The sequence below is a fragment of the Giraffa tippelskirchi genome, chromosome 4, assembly GCF_054371585.1.
Source record: "Giraffa tippelskirchi isolate mGirTip1 chromosome 4, T2T-mGirTip1v1.2.pri, whole genome shotgun sequence".
NCBI lineage: Eukaryota > Metazoa > Chordata > Mammalia > Artiodactyla > Giraffidae > Giraffa > Giraffa tippelskirchi.
The window spans coordinates 207,286,042-207,303,603 of record NC_137278.1 but is presented as its reverse complement, the minus strand read 5'-3'; the positions used below and the strand labels follow the sequence as shown (position 1 = coordinate 207,303,603).

At 54.2% G+C, this 17,562-nt stretch overlaps 1 protein-coding gene and 1 pseudogene across 1 annotated transcript; one reads left to right on the top strand and one right to left on the bottom strand.

Moving 5' to 3' along the window:
- Positions 1-558: 558 nt before the first annotated feature.
- LOC145545738 (transformer-2 protein homolog alpha-like) lies at positions 559-4,840 on the bottom strand (annotated as a pseudogene).
- A 4-nt stretch (positions 4,841-4,844) lies between these two features.
- PNPLA5 (patatin like domain 5, triacylglycerol lipase) lies at positions 4,845-16,680 on the top strand. The gene is made up of 9 exons (XM_081590534.1): positions 4,845-5,037; positions 5,607-5,839; positions 7,951-8,016; positions 8,303-8,512; positions 9,773-9,833; positions 10,987-11,169; positions 13,066-13,198; positions 15,906-16,013; positions 16,596-16,680. The coding sequence occupies exons 1-9, from the start codon at positions 4,845-4,847 to the stop codon at positions 16,678-16,680; spliced, it is 1,272 nt and encodes a 423-aa protein (XP_081446660.1).
- Positions 16,681-17,562: the final 882 nt, after the last annotated feature.

Genomic DNA, 17,562 nt, shown 5'->3' with positions numbered 1-17,562 from the left:
AGAAATGACCAAGTGTTTTCGTCTATAATTTCAATGTTTCTCCACTCAACTATTTGACTGCTTTATGCCACTCCAGACAAACCTGACATGACTGAACTGCTTTATGTGTTACTAACTTTCCCAAAAGAAAGCTAAAAAAGGAGTTCATAGTAAATGCAAATCTAATACAATGTTTAATGTAACATCTAACACAAAAGAAGATTTTAAAAGATCGTTTCTTTCCTCATTTGATTTGCCAGGAGTTAATTTTCTGTAAAAGCAAAAAAATACATAAATAAACCAAAAGAGTCATTTACAAATTGTAACCCTGGGGGTTCCTTTTTCACTCAAGATGTTTACTACTCAAAATGACAACAATTACGTCTCTAAGAATATAATAAAAGGGGTGGAAAACAGCAATACAATTGACAAAATGTAGGTGTTAAATAAACTAAAGATTTTTTTAAGGGTTCTTTTTAAGGAGTAGGAAGGATTAGAAGCTTGGGGAAATCCAGAATTTGGGGAAAAAAAAAAGAAGGAAAGAGAAAAAGATGTCCTCAACTGCAGCCACTCTGTTTGTCAATAGCATCTTGGGCTGTAGGACAGAGCGCTTGATCGTGATCCGTATCAACTACAGTAAGGAGAAGGGATCTTCTGTACTGGTGATCATAGCCTTCATATCTGCCGTACCTATGATCATATCCTCTATCAGAGGGAGAAACTCGGTTCTGCCACCTCCTCCGCCTCCACCGCCGCCACTACAGGGTGGTCTGCCAGCGTATATATACACCTGGCGTAGGTGTGGGGCTCTCTGGGTGACAGAGCAACCCACACAAACTCTCCTACCATCCAGTTCCTGTCCATTTGCCCTCTTCGTAGCCTCCTTTGAGTCATCTACCGTCTCGAAATAAACAAAAGCACATCCTCGGGACCGTCCAGTTTGCTGATCATAAACCACATTGACGCCACTCAGTGGTCATACCGTTGAGTGTACACGCTGAGGGATTCGCCTGCTGCCTGTATGTCTCCTCTGGTTAGGCACTGGAGAATGATGTCGGCTCCTTCGATGCCAATATCCTGGTGCACCTGCCCTACTTCAAGATTGTCTCTCTGGCCCCAAAGTTGTTCTCCCCTACATCATTCATGCCGGCCAGGCGCTCCCCAGAACTAAATAAGAGACAAGTCTCGGCTTGAGGACCAATGGCCTAATCAACCCTCTAACTGGACGGTGGGGAAGAGGAAAGGGTTAGAAACAACGGCCCCTCCACTCCACTCCCACTCTGGCAACAAGGCGCCACCAATGCATTATTTTAAAAATATACAGCAGAAAAGTATTTTGTGGTTGTTGTTATTCAGTCACTAAGTTGGGTCTGACTCCCTGCGACCCCCGTGCACTGCAGAACACCAGGCTCCCCTGTCCTCCACTATCTCCCAAATTTGCTCAAACTCATGTCCATTGAGTCGGTGATGCCATCCAACCATCTCATCTTCTATCATCCCCTTCTCCTCCTGCCTTCAATCTTTCCCAGCATCAGGGTCTTTTCTAATGAGTCAGCTCTTTGCATCAAATGACCAAAGTATTGGAGCTTCAAGTTCAGTATCAGTCCTTCCAATGAATATTAAGGATTGATTTCTTTTAGGATTGACTAGTTTGATCTTCTTGCAGTCCAAGGAACACTCAAGAGTCTTCTCTAGCACCACAATTCAAAAACATCAACTCTTCAGCACTCAGCCTTCTTTATGGTACAACTCTCACATCTGTACATGACTACTGGAAAAACCATAGCTTTGACTATAAGGATGTTTGCTGGCAAACTGATATCTCTCCTATTCAGTATGTAGTCTAGGTTTGTCATAGCTTTCCTTCCAAGGAACAAGGGTCTTTTAATTTCACGGCTGCAGTCACCTTCTGCAGTGATTTTCAGTTCAGTTCAGTTCAGTCGCTCAGTCGTGTCTGACTCTTTGCAACCCCATGAATTGCAGCACACCAGGCCTCTCTGTCCATCACCAACTCCCGAAGCCTACCCAAACCCATGACCATCGAGTCAGTGATGCCATCCAACCATCTCATCCTCTGTCGTCCCCTTCTCCTCCTGCTCCCAATCCCACCCAGCATGAGGGTCTTTTCCAATGAGTCAACTCTTCGCATGAGGTGAGGAACACCCAGGATTGATCTCCTTTAGGATGGATTGATTGGATCTCCTTTCAGTCCAATCCCAAATAAAGGCAATGCCAAAGAATGCTCAAACTACTGCACAATTGCACTCATCTTACATGCTAGTAAAGTAAAGACTCTCAAGAGTCTTTTCCAACACCACAGTTCAAAAGCATCAATTCTTCAGCACTCAGCTTTCTTCACCGTCCAACTCTCACATCCATACACGACCACTGGAAAAACCATAGCCTTGACTAGACGGACTTTTGTTGGCAAAGTAATGTCTCTGCTTTTAAATATGCTATCTAGGTTGGTCATAACCTTCCTTCCAAGGAGTAAGCGTCTTTTAATTTCATGGCTGCAATCACCATCAGCAGTGATTTTGGAGCCCAAAAAAATAAAGTCTGACACTGTTTCCACTGTTTCCCCATCTATTTCCCATGAAGTGATGGGACCAGATGCCATGATCTTAGTTTTCTGAATGTTGAGCTTTAAGCCAACTGTTCACTCTCCTCTTTCACTTTCATCAAGAGGCTCTTTAGTTCTTCTTCACTTTGTGCCATAAGGGTGGTGTCATCTGCATATCTGAGGTTATTGATATTTCTCCCGGCAATCTTGATTCCAGCTTGTGTTTCTTCCAGCCCAGCGTTTCTCATGATGTACTCTGCATATAATTAAATAAGCAGGGTGACAATATACAGCCTTGACGTACTGCTTTTCCTATTTGGAACCAGTCTGTTGTTCCATGTCCAGTTCTAACTGTTGCTTCCTGACCTGCATACAGGTTTCTCAAGAGACAGGTCAGATGGTCTGGTATTCCCATCTCTTTCAGAATTTTCCACAGTTTATTGTGATCCACACAGTCAAAGGCTTTGGCATAGTCAATAAAGCAGAAATAGATGTTTTTCTGGCACTCTCTTGCTTTTTCGATGATCCAGCAGATATTGGCAATTTGATCTCTGGTTCCTCTGCCTTTTCTAAAACCAGCTTGAACATCTGGAAGTTCACGGTTCACGTATTGCTGAAGCCTGGCTTGGAGAATTTTGAGCATTACTTTACTAGCATGTGAGAGGAGTGCAATTGCGCGGTAGTTTGAGCATTCTTTGGCATTGCCTTTCTTTGGGATTGGAATGAATACTGACCTTTTCCAGTCCTGTGGCCACTGCTGAGTTTTCCAAATTTGCTGGCATATCAAGTGTAGCACTTTCACAGCATCATCTTTGAGGATTTGAAATAGCTCAACTGGAATTCCATCACCTCCACTAGCTTTGTTCATAGTGATGCTTTCTAAGGCCCACTTGACTTCACATTCCAGGATGTCTGGCTCTAGACAGTGATTTTGGAGCCCTTCAAAATAAAATCTGTCACTGTTTTCACTTTTCCCCCTTCTCTTTGCCATGAAGTAATGGGACTGGATGCCATGATGGGACTGGATGCCACGATCTTAGTTTTTTGAATGCTGAGTTTTAAGCCAGCTTTTTCACTCTCCTCTTTCATTTTCATCAAGACGCTCTTTAGTTCTTCGCTTTCTGCCATAAGGGTGGTGTCATCTGCATATCTGAGGTTGTTGATATTTCTCTCGGCAATCTTTATTCCACTCTGTGATTCATCCAGTTTGGAATTTTGTATGATGTACTCTGCATACAAGTTAAATAATCAAGGTGTCAATATACAGACTCGATGTACTCATTTCCCAATTTTGACCTAGTCTATTGTTCCATGTCTGGTTCTCACTGTTGCTTCTTGACCTGGATACAGATTTCTCAGGAAGCAGGTAAGATGGTCTGGTACTCCCATCTCTTTAAGAATTTTCCATAGTTTGTTGTGATCCACATAGCCAAAGGCTTTAGCATAGTCAATGAAGCAGAAGTAGATGTTTTTCTGGAATTCTCTTTCTCCCATGCACCCCAATGTTCATAGCAGCACTAGTTACAACCGCCAAGAAATGGAAGCGACCTCAATGTCCATTAACAGGTCTGTGGTTGGGGGAGCAGCAATCAGCGCAGAAAGAGCTCGGTGGGTCCACATCCAAGTCCTCATCTTACACTGAACCACTGCAGCCCAGACAGAGTGAGAAACTTGAGTCAAGTCTCATGCTTTGGTGCTGGGGGCTGAGTTTAGAACCCAAACTTCCCCTCCTAGGGCTCTCCCAGGTCCCTGATCCAACACAGCTGCAGGGTTAAGTCTTACTTGACCCCCAAGACCCGATGGATGTTGTGTGTCCAGCTCCCCCACTTCCTGGCTACCAGGTTCCCCTGCACTCTCAGTTTCCTCATTTGCGAAATGGGGGCCGGAACAGCCCTTCCTTCACGACTGCCAGAGACCCGGCAGAAGAGCTGGTCCCTCTCATCTGGGGCCCCATCACCCAGAAATCTGGAACTGTGCTCCAGACCGAGGGCGTGCGTGTGGGGGCGCGTTAAGGTGCCCACATCGTGCTGACGCTTCCAGGGCACACCTGGTGCACACTCGGGGATGGGGATGGAGGTGTTGGGTCTCTGCTAGAGGGACCTCATTGGCTGGTGGGGCGGGTGATGCAGCCCGGGGGCGGAGCTTGGGCTCCCGCCTGAGCTTCACCTCTTGGCCCCAAGTCCAACTCGACACTCAACTGATGAAGCTTCCCCCTGGAGCACCCCCTCTCTGCGCCGTCTGCCAGCGATCCCCCCATTCTGGACCCTGTTCCAGCCGCACCCCTGGGTCTGGCCCCATCGCCATGAGCTGCTTCGAGAAGGAGGGCAGCTGGAGCCTGTCCTTCTCGGGCGCAGGTTTCCTGGGTCTCTACCACGTGGGGGTGACCCACTGCCTGCGCCAGCGCGCCCCGCGCCTCCTCCGCGGCGCCAGCCGCTTCTACGGCTCCTCGTCCGGGGCGCTCATCGCCGTCAGCATCGTCAGCGGCCTGTCTGTCGGTGAGTCCGGGGACTGACTGCGTGGACCAGAAGCTTGCCTGCCTGAGTCGAGGCTGATTCCAACCCGAGAGGGTGGGCGCGGAGAGGGGTGTCTCAGGGAGCCTGGCGCGGTGGCCTGCGCTCCCTACAGCCAGCCCGCTCTTATTTAATCCTTATGAGAACCTCGAGGACGTGGGACCACGAGCATCCCCATTTTCCAGAGGATAGATCTGAAGCTCAGAGCCTGGAAGACTGTTCCCAAGGTCAAGAGGCTGCACAGAGCGTTTATTTATTTGTTTTAACATTTATTTATTTGGCTGCACCTGGCCTTAGTAGTGGCATACAGGATCTTTTAGTTGCAGCATGTGGGATCTAGGGATCCCTGACCAGGGATGAAATCCAGGCCCCTGCTTTGGGAGCCCAGAGTCTTAGGCACTGGACCACCAGGGAAGCCCCTTGCACAGAGTGTTTGAAGGCAGCTCTGGACACAGAAATTCTGAGCTGGAGTTCGAGGGGGAAGGCCATTCATTCCCATGGCACCCAAGAGGGAGGTCAGGGGCTGAGGACCCCTTCCCTCCTCCACCCTGCAGACTTGTGCTGCTCCCACCTCCTCGCTATGGTCAAGCAAGTGGAGCAGCTGAGCCTGGGCATCTTCCACCCCACCTTCATGCCCATCGAGACCATCAGGCAGGGCCTGCAAGACTCACTGCCCACTGACATTCACATCCTGGCCTCCCAGCGACTGGGCATCTCGCTGACCCACTGGCCCAATGGTGAGAACTTCATTGTCACCGACTTCGCCACCCGCGATGAGGTCATCGAGGTGAGCAGGGGGCGGGACGCAGGGCCTGGTAGCAGGTGGGTGAGCATCATCTCCTACCCAAGCGACCTGCAGGCGCTTTCCAGAGCAGACACTTCTCTGGGGCCCTGGGGAGTGGGGCAGATCAAGCAGGAGATAGGCCTCATTTTGTTTACTAATGAGGGAGTTGAGTTTGACTCCCAAGCCTGCTGTTTGGAGGCCCCTCGCTGTACACAGAGGGATATGGCTGGGGGTGGGGGGCAAAGTCAGGCTTCTTCAATCAGGGCCCCTGCCGGGTCTGCTCTTCCCGGAGGGGAGGTGCCTGTCCCACCCCACCTGGTCTTCCAGGTGTTTTTTGATGCAGCGGGGAAGCATTGATTCTCTATTATGTGCCAGTCACCACCCCAAGTGGGGATAGCACAATGGCACAGACAAAAATCCTTGTCTTCCGGGGGCTCCTATTCAAGCCTGTGAGGGTACAGATAATGGCCACAAGCTCATGTAAGGAAATAAGAAACAATCCAGTATTGGAATAAAATCGGGGGATATGACAGGGAGCCCGATGCTCAGGTAGGGGCCGGGGCCACAGGATGCTCAGAGAGGTGTTGGGCACAGCTCTGCTTAGCCTTGCCATCTGGGTCCCTGCAGCAGAATCCTCTTCACAGTGGTGCCCCATTGCCCAGCACGGGGACCATCTCTGGGTGCTGACCAGTGTATGCAGTGCTGTGCTATGTCACTCCAGTCATGTCCAGTTCTTTGTGACCCTATGGGCTGTAGCTCACCAGGCTCCTCTGTCCATGGGATTCTCCAGGCGGGAATACTGGAGTGGGTTGCCACGCCCTCCTCAATGGGATCTTCCCGACCCAGGGATCAAACCTGTGTCTCTATGTCTCCTGCGTTGGCAGACGGGTTCTTTACCACTAGTGCCACCTGGGAAGCCCAGTGTGTGCAAGAGAGGGGCCAGTCCTTTGCTGTGAGTTCACGTCCATGTGCTCTCAGGACTCCAATAAATGTCCCAGCATCCTGGCCTGGATGGCACATAGTACAGGGCCTGGCACTCAGTAGGTGCTCAGCAAACATTAGCTGCTGTTGCTCTGATGACGAGTCTGTGGGAACAAAGCTCTCATCTGCACCTCTATCCTGTCAGAGGTGGGATGAGTTCTGCATCTCCCAGAAAGGGTTGGGGGGATGTTTCTAGGAGTTGAGTCCCAAGAGACAGGGTTCTATGCTCGATGAGTAAGCTGGTAAGCTGGTAAGCTGGTAAGCTGGTAAGCTGGTAAGCTCTAGGTCAGCAGTTTTCAACTAAGGGTGATTTTCCCCTCTGGAGACATTTAGCAACACTGGAGACATTTTTGGTTGTGACAGCTCTAAGTGTGTGTGTGCGTTTGTGTGTGTGTGTGCACAAAGTACTGGCAGCTACAGGGTACAAGCTGAGGATGTTGTTAAACATCCTGTCATGCACAGGACAGCGGCCCTCCCCTCAACAGACACTTCTCCAGCTCCCAAACGTCCCTCGTATCAGGCTCTCTGTTAAGCATCTTTTTACTGCAGGACTTGTCAGAGCCACTACCGGGAGAAGTAGACAGTGTTTTCCAAATGGGGAGAGAATCAGGGTTTCTTGTCAGAGGTGCCCCTGGTAGGATGACCCCTGGTCCAGGGAACACACTTTAGGAGACATACCTAGATTCTTGGCGGAGAATTCCTGGCAGTTGGATAAAGGAGAAATGGTACTTGGTGTTTGTCTATCCTTGAGGGAAAAGTCCCAGCAGCAGTCCTGAGTCAGCAAGGGACCCAGCAGGCAGAGGAGGGCAGGTGTCAGGATGGACTCCTGTTCAAATCCCCTCTTACTTTTTTTTTTTTTGGCTGCACTATACAGTCTGCAGGATTTTAGTTCCCTGACCAGGCACTGAACCCTTGCCCCTGCAGTGGAACTGCTGACCCCTAGCCACCAAACCGCAGTTCTCAAATCCCTTCTTAACTTTGAGAACTAGGCTGGGACGAGGTGATACCTCCCCTCCCTGGACACAGCTCTCCTGACACCAGTGTGGGCTGCTCTGGGTTAGACTCCACGCCCAGAGCAGGTTCTGAACACCAGGAGCAGAAACAATTGTATTGTCACTGACTTGTCTTCCCAGGCCCTGGTTTGCACCATGTATTTCCCTTTCTACTGTGGGACGATTCCTCCCACGTTCAGAGGGAAGGTAAGTGCACTTCGGAGGTTCAGTGACCCAGTCCCTCCCTGTGCCCTGGGCTCCCCATCCCTACTGAGAGGTGTGTGGGTGGAGGAACCAGGGCTCCTGGAGCACTTACTGGGTGTGTCAGCACCCCCCACCCTGGTCCCAGGGGTGCTCGGAGCATCCTGGGCTAGGGGTCGACCTAGTGGTTCAGGGCAGGAGAGGTGACCTGCTGCAGCCAGTTTCTGGGGGTGGCTCCGTGGCCATGTTGGCAGAGAGCACCCCGAGGGCAGCAAGGACCCCTGAATTGCAGCGCTACATTGACGGAGCCCTAAGCAACAACCTGCCCTTTGCGGACTCGCCCTCCACCATCACCGTGTCGCCCTTCCACGGGGCGGTGGACATCTGTCCCCAGAGCAGCTCGGCTAGCACACATGAGCTGAACGCCTTCAACGCCAACTTCCAGATCTCCACCAAGAACTTCTTCCTGGGCATCAGTTCCCTCATCCCCTCCAGCCCCGAGGTAGGTCTGGCCTCCCTGTGACCTGCCTTGGAGGTGTTAGAGGCTTGGCCGTGATAGTGCCCTGTGAGTCAGCCTCTGTGCCCGGGAGCCCTCCCCACAACCTCGGCGCAGTTAGGACATGTGTCCTGAGTCTCACGGTCAAGCCCTTGAACTCAGCCTGGGCTCCCAATGTGTCTTTACTCATGCTTCACTTCGGGGCAGCACCCCAAGGCCACCTCTGCTGAACTGGGGTTTAAGCCAGCCCCCTGCGGGTGCTATTCTGGGTCAGGCTCGGTGACAAGGTACTGTGGTCATCTCCATTCCTCAGGGAAGGACACCGAGGCCCAGAGAGGGTAAGCAACTTCTTCAAAGTCACACAGCCTGGAAACAGCAAAGCCAGACTTCAGATCCTCAGCTAGCCGGAACCCATGCTCAGTCTTAACGGCTGCCCTAGACTGGCCAGATTGACCCTCTATATGGCAGCAAGGTACAAGCACAGAGAAAGGTGGACAATAGACTCACGTTTCCTGCCTTTTGCTCTTTGGTATTTCTGGGACGTGGGTGATTTGACAACCGTTTGTCATCCTAACGAGCTCCTCCATGCCAGTCACACTCCGGCCCTCCCCTGGTCCTCCACTTCTCTTATGGTTGTAATTCATAATTCATGAAACAAGGTCCTGTTCATTTAAGCTGATCTTCCCTACACCCATGGAGTGGACAGAAAATCTCAGCCCGATATTATAGTGGAGGAAAGCGAGGCTCTCAGAAAGGTGGTATGGCCATCGAGAGGTCACATGCAGGCCTTCCCGGGCCTACAGGTGACCCCCTGCTCCTGGTAGGGCTCTGGTTGAGAGCCTTGGCCATCTCAGGGTGGTCCTGGCCGTGAACATCCAAGGCCAATGGCACTGCTGTGTATTGATCTGTAGGGGCCCAGACATCCCTGGCCAGGCCTTGCGATCCCATTTTCCAGAGCGGGAAACTGAGGCCAGAGAAAGGAGAGTCTGGAGCAAAAGCCCCCAGCCAGGGCGTCTCAGAGCGGGAAGGTGAATGAGGCTGTTGGGGGGGAGTTGCTGGAGCAGGCGTGTCCCCCTGAGGTCCTGGGACTCTCCCCGTCCAGTGCTGGCCAGGTACCCTCGGGGTCCTCGAGCCCTGCTAGGAGGGGTTCTTGGGAAGCACAGGCTGCCCTGGGATCCAGTTGAAGATGACTCTCTGGCCTGTGGCTAGTGGCTCGTGGGACAGGTGCAGGCCTGCTGCACCCCAGCCTGACCCGTGTGTTGGCAGGTAGTGGCTGACATCTGCAGACAAGGCTACCTGGATGCCCTGAGGTTCCTGGAGAGACGCGGTAGGTGGCGGCCCCACACAGGAGCTGGGCATCGCCCCCCCCATGTGAGTGCCAGGTGGATCCAAGCTCTCAGCTACTTGAGTTCTCAGGGACCTCAGCTCATTCATTCTCCTCCTCAGTGTCTGCTCTGTGCTGGATGCTGGGGACCCAGGGAGGAATCACACGTGTCTCCTAGTCTTCAGCTGCCCGCTGCTTGGTGTGAGGGGGACAGATCCGGAGAGAGACATCCCCTGGGGTGATGGAGGGATGCTCAGGGTCATGGGAGCCCAGCGGGGGCACCTGACCCAGTCTGGTGGGTTGGGTGGGCAACGAGGGCTTCCTGGAGGTGGTGACTGATAAGCTGGGTTTTAACTAGTTATGAAGGCTACAGAAATATTGACAATGGGAAGGAGGAGGGCATTCTAGGCAGGGAGAAGAAGGGCAAGAGCAAAGGAAGAGAACTTGGCACTTCAAGGGTGCATATGTCAGTGGGGCCATAAGAGTGTGTGTGTGTGTGTGTGTGTGTGTGTGTGTGTGTGTGTGTGTGAGACGGAGCACTGGGAGGGTCAGCGAAGTCTTAGCTGGAGAGCTTGGCTCTCATCCCACAGGGCCATGCTCTTCAACATGGTAGAGCTGAGACCTGAACTCAGGCCGTCTGGCTCCAGAGCCCATGACCCTTGACCCCCACTCTATGGCCCCAAACCCTCAGCAGCAGGAAGCACGCACTGAGCTGTGCTCAGACACAGAAAGCTCGGACCTGGGCTCGAGCTTTGTGTATTGATTGCATCCGAACCACCATACACAGCAGGTCTTAATTTCTTCCCCCCATTTTCTAGGGAGGGAAACCATGTACGGAGCTGTTAGATCACAGAGCTGGCAGGTGGTGACCCCAGGATCTGAGCCTCGGGCTGGGTCTTCTGGGCCTGGGGTCTGTCAACCCCCAGAAAGTGCACAGGAATCAGACAGCAGGCAGAGCAGGGCCAGGGAGCTCAGGACGGAGTCACTCAGAACCAGCCGAGGGTCCACCCGTCCTGTGGCCAACGGGTCCCCAGGGCTGGGTTTGAGCGTACAGGGGTGCGGATGGTGAGGGCAGCGTGGAGCGCTGGGGAGGTCAGTGTCGCTGGGAGGCTCCAGCTGTGCTGACCCGTCGCGTCCCTCCTCTCCCCCCACCCAGGACTCACCAAGGAGCCAGTGCTGTGGAGCTTGGTGTCTAAGGAGCCCCCAGCCCCAGCTGATGGGACCCCAGATGCTGCCCACGATGGAGGCCAGGAGGCCCTGTCGCTCAACTGGGCAGTGCCCAACGTGCTGGTCAAGGACGTGCCCGACTTTGAGCAGCTCTCCCCAGAGCTGGAGGCTGGTACTGCCCCTCCCGTCCCACCCATGCTCATCTTCCAGGTGCCCTGTTCGTTGGGGGGCCCGGGGCCGCGGACCCCACCTTGAAGGCGCTCATGGTCTGCAAGAGGACAGGACTCAGGCGTGCCAGGCATGATGCCCAGGGCCTCTTACACATTGCCCCCTTCACTCCTCACCACAACTGGAGCGGGCCTGAGTGTTTTTCGTCACCTATTTTGCTGATGAGGAAGCTGAAGCTCAGAAAAGGGAAGGGGCTCACCAAGGTCTCAGGACTTACAACTGGCAGATTTGAACCCAGGTCTGTGCCTGAGAAAACCAGGTCTTTGTCCACTCCCCAGGGAAGGGCAGAAGGTGCTGAGAGACAAAGGAGAGGCACACACAGGCTTTCCAGGTAGAGATGGACTCATTTTGTCCCCCGCCCCACCGCCCGCCTCAAATACTCTGAGGATGGCACTGAATGGTCCCCACTGGACAGTTGAGGAAACCAGAGTAGAGAGCTTAAGTAACCTGCCCAAGGTCACCCAGCTGGCAAAGCAATTAGTCAGCCCTCCTGCTCGGTGACCTAAATGTCACAAAGGCCCCAACAGGAAAGGACAGGCACATGTCGTGGTCAGGGGAGTGGGATTCTGAGCAGCATCTAAGTGAGGTGTGAATGGAGGAGTTGGCCAAGCAAAAGAGGGGCCAGATGAGCATCCAGGCAGTGAGCGTGGCCTGTGCAAATGTCCTGGGGTTAGTGGGGAGGGGAGGGGGCCCCTGTGGCTGAGGAGAGGTGGGTTAGCAGAGATCAGCTTGGGGAGGATGGGAAGGTGGGGCAGATGGCCTCAAAAGCTGCAGGAGGAAAGAGACTAGGAGCCGCTGGGGTAGGGGCGACCCCTCACTTCCAGAGTTCACGACTGCTCTGGACTCTGGGTCCACTGTTGACTGCACCTAGCTGGGAGGGGACAGGCTGTAGAGGTGGGAAGCTGGGAGGAGAGATGATGGTGGCCAAGGCCAGAGCAGGGACAAGGGGGTGGGTGAGGAAATGTGGAGAGCTCCTCTTTCTGCCTGGGAGACCACACAGGGCACAAAGACATAGGTCTGCATCTACGCTGAGCCCCTGAGGTCCAAGCTTGGGGTTCTGGAACGCCGGGGGTGTCCCTGCAGCCACAAGGGGGCACCAGAGAGCTTCTCCGAAGGCCTTTGCAGCATCTCTCAATCCTGGCCTCCCCTACTGATGGAGATCCTACCCGTATCCCATTTTTCAGAGAAGGTGACCTGGTTCAGGGACAGGAAGGGACCCACCCTAGGCCACATGGCAGGTTACAGGGAGCCAGGTCTTGGGACTGTGTTTCCTGGAAACCTGGAGTCGGGGCTGGTGGTGTGTGCATGGCCAAGCCGTAGTCTGGAGGTCAGGATTTGGGTTCTGGCTGTGTCCCAGCCAGGATGCTGGGCCCTTGCACTCTGATCAGTTAAGGGGCTGGGGGCTTGGGAAGTGGTCGTGTGGTCACAGCTGCTGTCATCAATAGCGCCGATGTTATGGGAAGGAGGTATGGTGGGCACTTGTCCCCCCAGGGGCCACAGCAGACTTTCCAGTGGGGCAGGAGAGGTGGAAAGAGCACAGGGAGCCCGACAGGCTCCATCCTGGCCCTGCCGCTTCCTGGCAATGGGCGTGGGGGAGTCACTGCTCCACTCTGAGCCTCAGTCCACTCATCTGTGAAAGGGGGACACTCTGCCATTTCAGGACTAACGAGGGAGCCTGGGGGGCTCCATCAATGCAGCTGCTTCCCCTGCAGACTGGCTGGGAGTGGGGGTGTCCTCTGTGAGCCGTGGGAGGTGGAGAGGGGCTGGGGCTGTCTTCCCTAAGGGTGACCTTGAGGGGGCGGCTGGAGGAGTGGGGGGACAACTGTGGCCTCTCTCGTAGCACTGAAGAAAGCCTGCATGCGGGACCCCAGTGCCTGGGCCTCTTTCTGCCGCTCGGGGCCTGGGAGGGTGCTGACGTACCTGCTGCTGCCTTGCACGCTGCCCTTTGAGTACATTTACTTCCAGAGCAGAAGGTGAGGCATGGCCAGGGGTCCTGGGAAGGGCCTGACCTGTTGAGACCGGTGCCCATGGCAGGAAAAGCAGCCGGCACACTGGGGCGGGGTCAGGGCAGGGCTGGTGTCCCCACACTGCCTGACACTGGCAGCAGGCCCTGAGGAGTCTTGGTCTCCTCTGGGGGATGGGACTGATGGGGTGGTTGGGAGCAGCTGTGACTTTAGTCCACCGGAAACGGGGCCTTGTGGTCAGCCTGGACCCTCCTGTCTCTAGGATCCTTGGTCCATTGTTCCACCTGTCAGAGCCTCAGAGGAAATGAGTTCTTTCTGAGGGTAGCTCTGGGGGCTGATCTGCCTCAGATTAACTGTGTGGCCCAGGCCAGGTATCTTGACGTCTCTGGACACCAAATTCCTTTTCTGTAAAAGGAGGCCTTTTCAGAGCAGACTGGCTATGGTTAGACCGTCACTAACCATCTAACTTTGCTGGTTAATGGATCACTCCCTGTTGTTTGTTCATTAATTCCACCAAGAGTTATAGATGGCCTGACAAGGGTCAAGCCTTTGGCCAGTAATCGAACCGAGGCAGTACTGACCGAGAGACCCAGCCCTGACCTTTTGGGGATTACAGCACACTGATGGTCACATATTTATATGTGCGATCCAGCTGTGCCTACGGATACCTAGAGAGATCGACAGTGGCTATGGATTCCTAGGAGAGGTATACAGTGGCTGTGAACTGGGGCAGCTTGCAAGAGGGGCTATGTGATCAGGAAAGGCTGCTTAGAGGAGATAACTTCTGAGCTATGATCTGAAGGATGAGTAAGAGTCCACTAGGCCAAGAAGGATGGAGCAGCATGTGCAAAGGTCCTGGGGCAGAAGGCAGAGGGAGTAAAACTCATCTGAGGAGCGGAAAGGGAGGCTAGTGTGGCTGAAGCGAAAGTCTGGAGTGTGTACAAGATGGAGCTGAGGAGGCTGGCAGGGGCTAGACACACAGCGGTCTGTGGCCAGGTGAAGGGGGTGGTCTTTATCCTGGTGGTTGCAGGAAGGCTGTGGAGGATTTGGCAGGAAAGTGTCATGCAGAGATGTGTATTTTTAAAAAATTCCCCATTCCCTGGAAGGTCTGTGACAGTGAGCCACATGTCTCTGTCCTACTCCATGCAGGGTCCATGGCTGGGTCAGCCCTGCTGTCTGAACTACTGGTGACCCAAAGTTGGGAGACAGCTTTCTGCTGATGTGGATTTTTTCTCATGCGGAGCTTTTAGACTGCAACAACAAGTTGAAATCAAAACAGATAAATGCAAGTTCTAGCCATTTCAGTTACAAAAAGAAGATCGTTGTATGAGTATTGATGGAGTCGCCTGCCCAGACCACAGGGGTCTTTTCTGTAACCTACATGCTCAACCACAGCATTGGTGATTCAATGGTAGAATTCTCACCTGCCACATGGGAGGCCCGGGTTCGATTACTGGCCAAAGCAGGGTGATGTTTTGAGGCTTCTCTGGTGACTCAGTTGTAAAGAATCTGCCTGCCAATGCAGGGAGAAGCGAGTTTGATCCCTGGGTCAGGAAGATCCCCTGGAGAATGAAATGGCAACCCACTCTAGAATTCTTGCCCAAAAAATCCCGTGGACAAAGGAGCTTGGTAGGATATAGGTCGATGGGGTCGCAAAAGAGTCAGACATGACTTAGCAACTAGACAACAACAACACCCTCAAAAAACACCATGGAGCAGAACACAACTTTAAGTTTTGGGGCTTCCCTGGTGGCTCAGACGATAAAGAATTCACTTGCAATGCAAGAGATGCAGGTTTGATCCCTGGGTCAGAAAGATCTCCTGAAGCAGGAAATGGCAACCTGCTCCAGTATTCTTGCCTGGAAAACCTCATGGACAGAGGAGCCTGGCGAGTTACTGTCCACGGGGTCGCAAAGAGTTAAACAGTGCTGAGAGACTGAGCGCGCACACACTCGGCACGTAGGTCACAGTAACAGGGGCAGGAGGTCCGGGAACAAGGGAGGGGACAGTTCAGTTCGTGTTTGGCTTGTCGCAGTCCACCCGGTGGGCTGTCCGAGTCTCAGAAAGTGCCTGGCCAGGCGTCCTCTCAGCTGTTGTTGGGTGATGCTGCCCTCTGCTGATCCCATGTGGTCTACGTGGGGAGCCCCAGGAGGACGCTAGGCACGAGGTGAGATGTGTTCAGGAAGCCCCTGGCAGCCTAAAGGAGTGCGGATGCAGGGGCATGCAGGGTGGAGGGCAGGGGCTGTTCTGGGGACGAGAGAGAGGGAGGCGGGGCACAGAAACTTGGAGGTGGTAAGGTGGTGGTCCTCACTTGGTTGGCGAGAAACTGAGGCCCAGAAATGTTCCCTGACCTGCTGAGACCACACAGCAGATGAGCAGGACAGCGGGACTGCAGCGCAAGCCAGACTGACCCCAAAGCCCTGGCCTTTCCACCCCAGGGCTTCCCACCTGTGCCCTTTGGAGTCGATAACCCTGAGGGCCTGGTGGTCTCCATCAAGTTCATGGTCTGTGGGGGTCGTTCCCTGACCCCCGGTGCCTCTGCAGGTGCAGTCAGTGTGGCTAGAGCTCCGTGCCCTGCTTCCTCCTCCCTTTAGCCCTGGTGCTTGGGTGCGGGGTCCCCCAGCTCTGCTCTGGCCCTGTGGGGAGGGTGGGCTCTGCCAGGTTGCACGCTCGGTTGGGCACAGACCAGGGCCTCTGTCGCTGCCTCTCCCTCCAGGTTGGTGACCTGGCTGCCGGACATGCCAGCTGACTTGTGGTGGATGCAAGGCTTGCTGAGGAGCGTGGCCCTCGAGGTCTATTCCAGGACAAAGGACCAGCTCCTCAGGTTGGTTGGGTGAGGCGAGCAGAGGGAGGTGCCACTGGTTCCCCCGACCCTGGGCGGGAAGCCGCACCGTCCGTGTCCCCATCCACTCATTCGTGTAGCCCCGGGACACGTGCTGGGTCCCTGCTGTGGGCCGGACCCCTGGGGGCCTCGAGATAGGAGTGGACAGTCTCATCTGTCAGTCTTGGGTGGGGGGCGTCACCCTGCCCCCTTCATTCACAGGGACGGCCTGAGGTCACGAGGCATGAGTGGGTCTCTCTGCTCTGCCAGATCCCCACCGGTCCTCCTGCCATCCTTCCAGATATCCCCTGGGCCTGGGGTGGGGTCTCCCTAACCTGCTCTCCCTCCTGGCTGGAGACCCCAGCACTACCCCCCCCACCCCCGCCCCTTACACCCACTCGGCACCATTTGCTAAACAAGGAAGTTGACACAGTGTTCCCAGGGAGTGCTACCCTGGAACCTTCCTGCTACCCTCGCTTGGCCAGGATAAGGGTTTATTGCAGAGTTTGGGAGAAGAGCAACCCACGGCTTCACCCATCCCAGGCTCCGAAAATTCACCTTTACTTGCTTCTGCTTCCTCTGCAGCCTACTTGTCACCAGCCCCCTCCAGCCTAAGGCTGCTTCTCCCAAGGACCTGGCCAAGGAGCCCAGACCCGCCCATCAGGCCTGAGGGGACCGTGCCAGCCCAGCCCAGCGACTGGCCTCCCCTGACTCCCATCGTGGCCCTTGTCCTGTGCCCACATCTGCCCCCAGTCCTTGAGTCCTGACCCATCTCCCGGAGCCCAGAGTCTGACCCCTAGCCTAGGGTGGGCACTGGAATTGTCAGCCACATGGAGGGTGGAGAGGACAGAGACTCTTGTCCCAGGCCACGTGGGCAGGTGGCCCTCACGAGTGAGAAGAGGCCCCCCTGAGTCTCTCTGTAGCCCCCACTCCTGGGGCTTCAGGCTCTTCTTTTCCGGGCGAGGCATAGCCTCTTGGTACACCCCCAGGTCACTGTATCCCCAGGTCACCCTCCTGTCTCATCAGAGGGAGGAAGGCAGGCAGGGGCTGAGACAAGGTCTGGTTCTAGAATTTCCATTTGGGGGACTTGGGGCAGCATCTCGGGGAATAAGGGTTTGGGTGTGCCATAGAGCAGCGTGTAGGGCATTTCAGGGAAGGTGGAGAAATGCTACGGGCATACCAGATCCCTGGCTTCCCCCATGGCTCAAACGGCAAAGAATCTGCCTGCAATGCAAGAGACCTAGGTTCGATCCCTGGGTCAGGAAGATCCCCTGGAGAAGGAAATGGCAACCCACTCCAGGATCTTTGCCAAGAGAATTCCATGGACAGAGGAGCCTGGCGGGCTACATGGGGTAACACAGAGTCAGACACGATGGAGCAACTGACACTTTCACTTTCACAGATCAGGGAACAAATGGAAATGTCGGGGCAAGGAGTGCCACCTCTCTGATCCTTTCTGGCTTTCTCTGTCCTGCACTAGCCCTTGGGGTGTCATCCCAGTGCTCTGCATCACTCCAGAAACCTTGACCTCTGACTTCCTCTGGGTCTATTC

Coding starts and splice junctions, on each gene's coding strand:
- PNPLA5 (XM_081590534.1), top strand. CDS start 4,845: ATGAGCTGCTTCGAGAAGGAGGGCAGCTGGAGCCTGTCCTTCTCGGGC. Junction 8,513..9,772: donor TCATCCCCTCCAGCCCCGAG/GTAGGTCTGGCC, acceptor GTGTGTTGGCAG/GTAGTGGCTGACATCTGCAG. Junction 16,014..16,595: donor ACAAAGGACCAGCTCCTCAG/GTTGGTTGGGTG, acceptor CTTCCTCTGCAG/CCTACTTGTCACCAGCCCCC.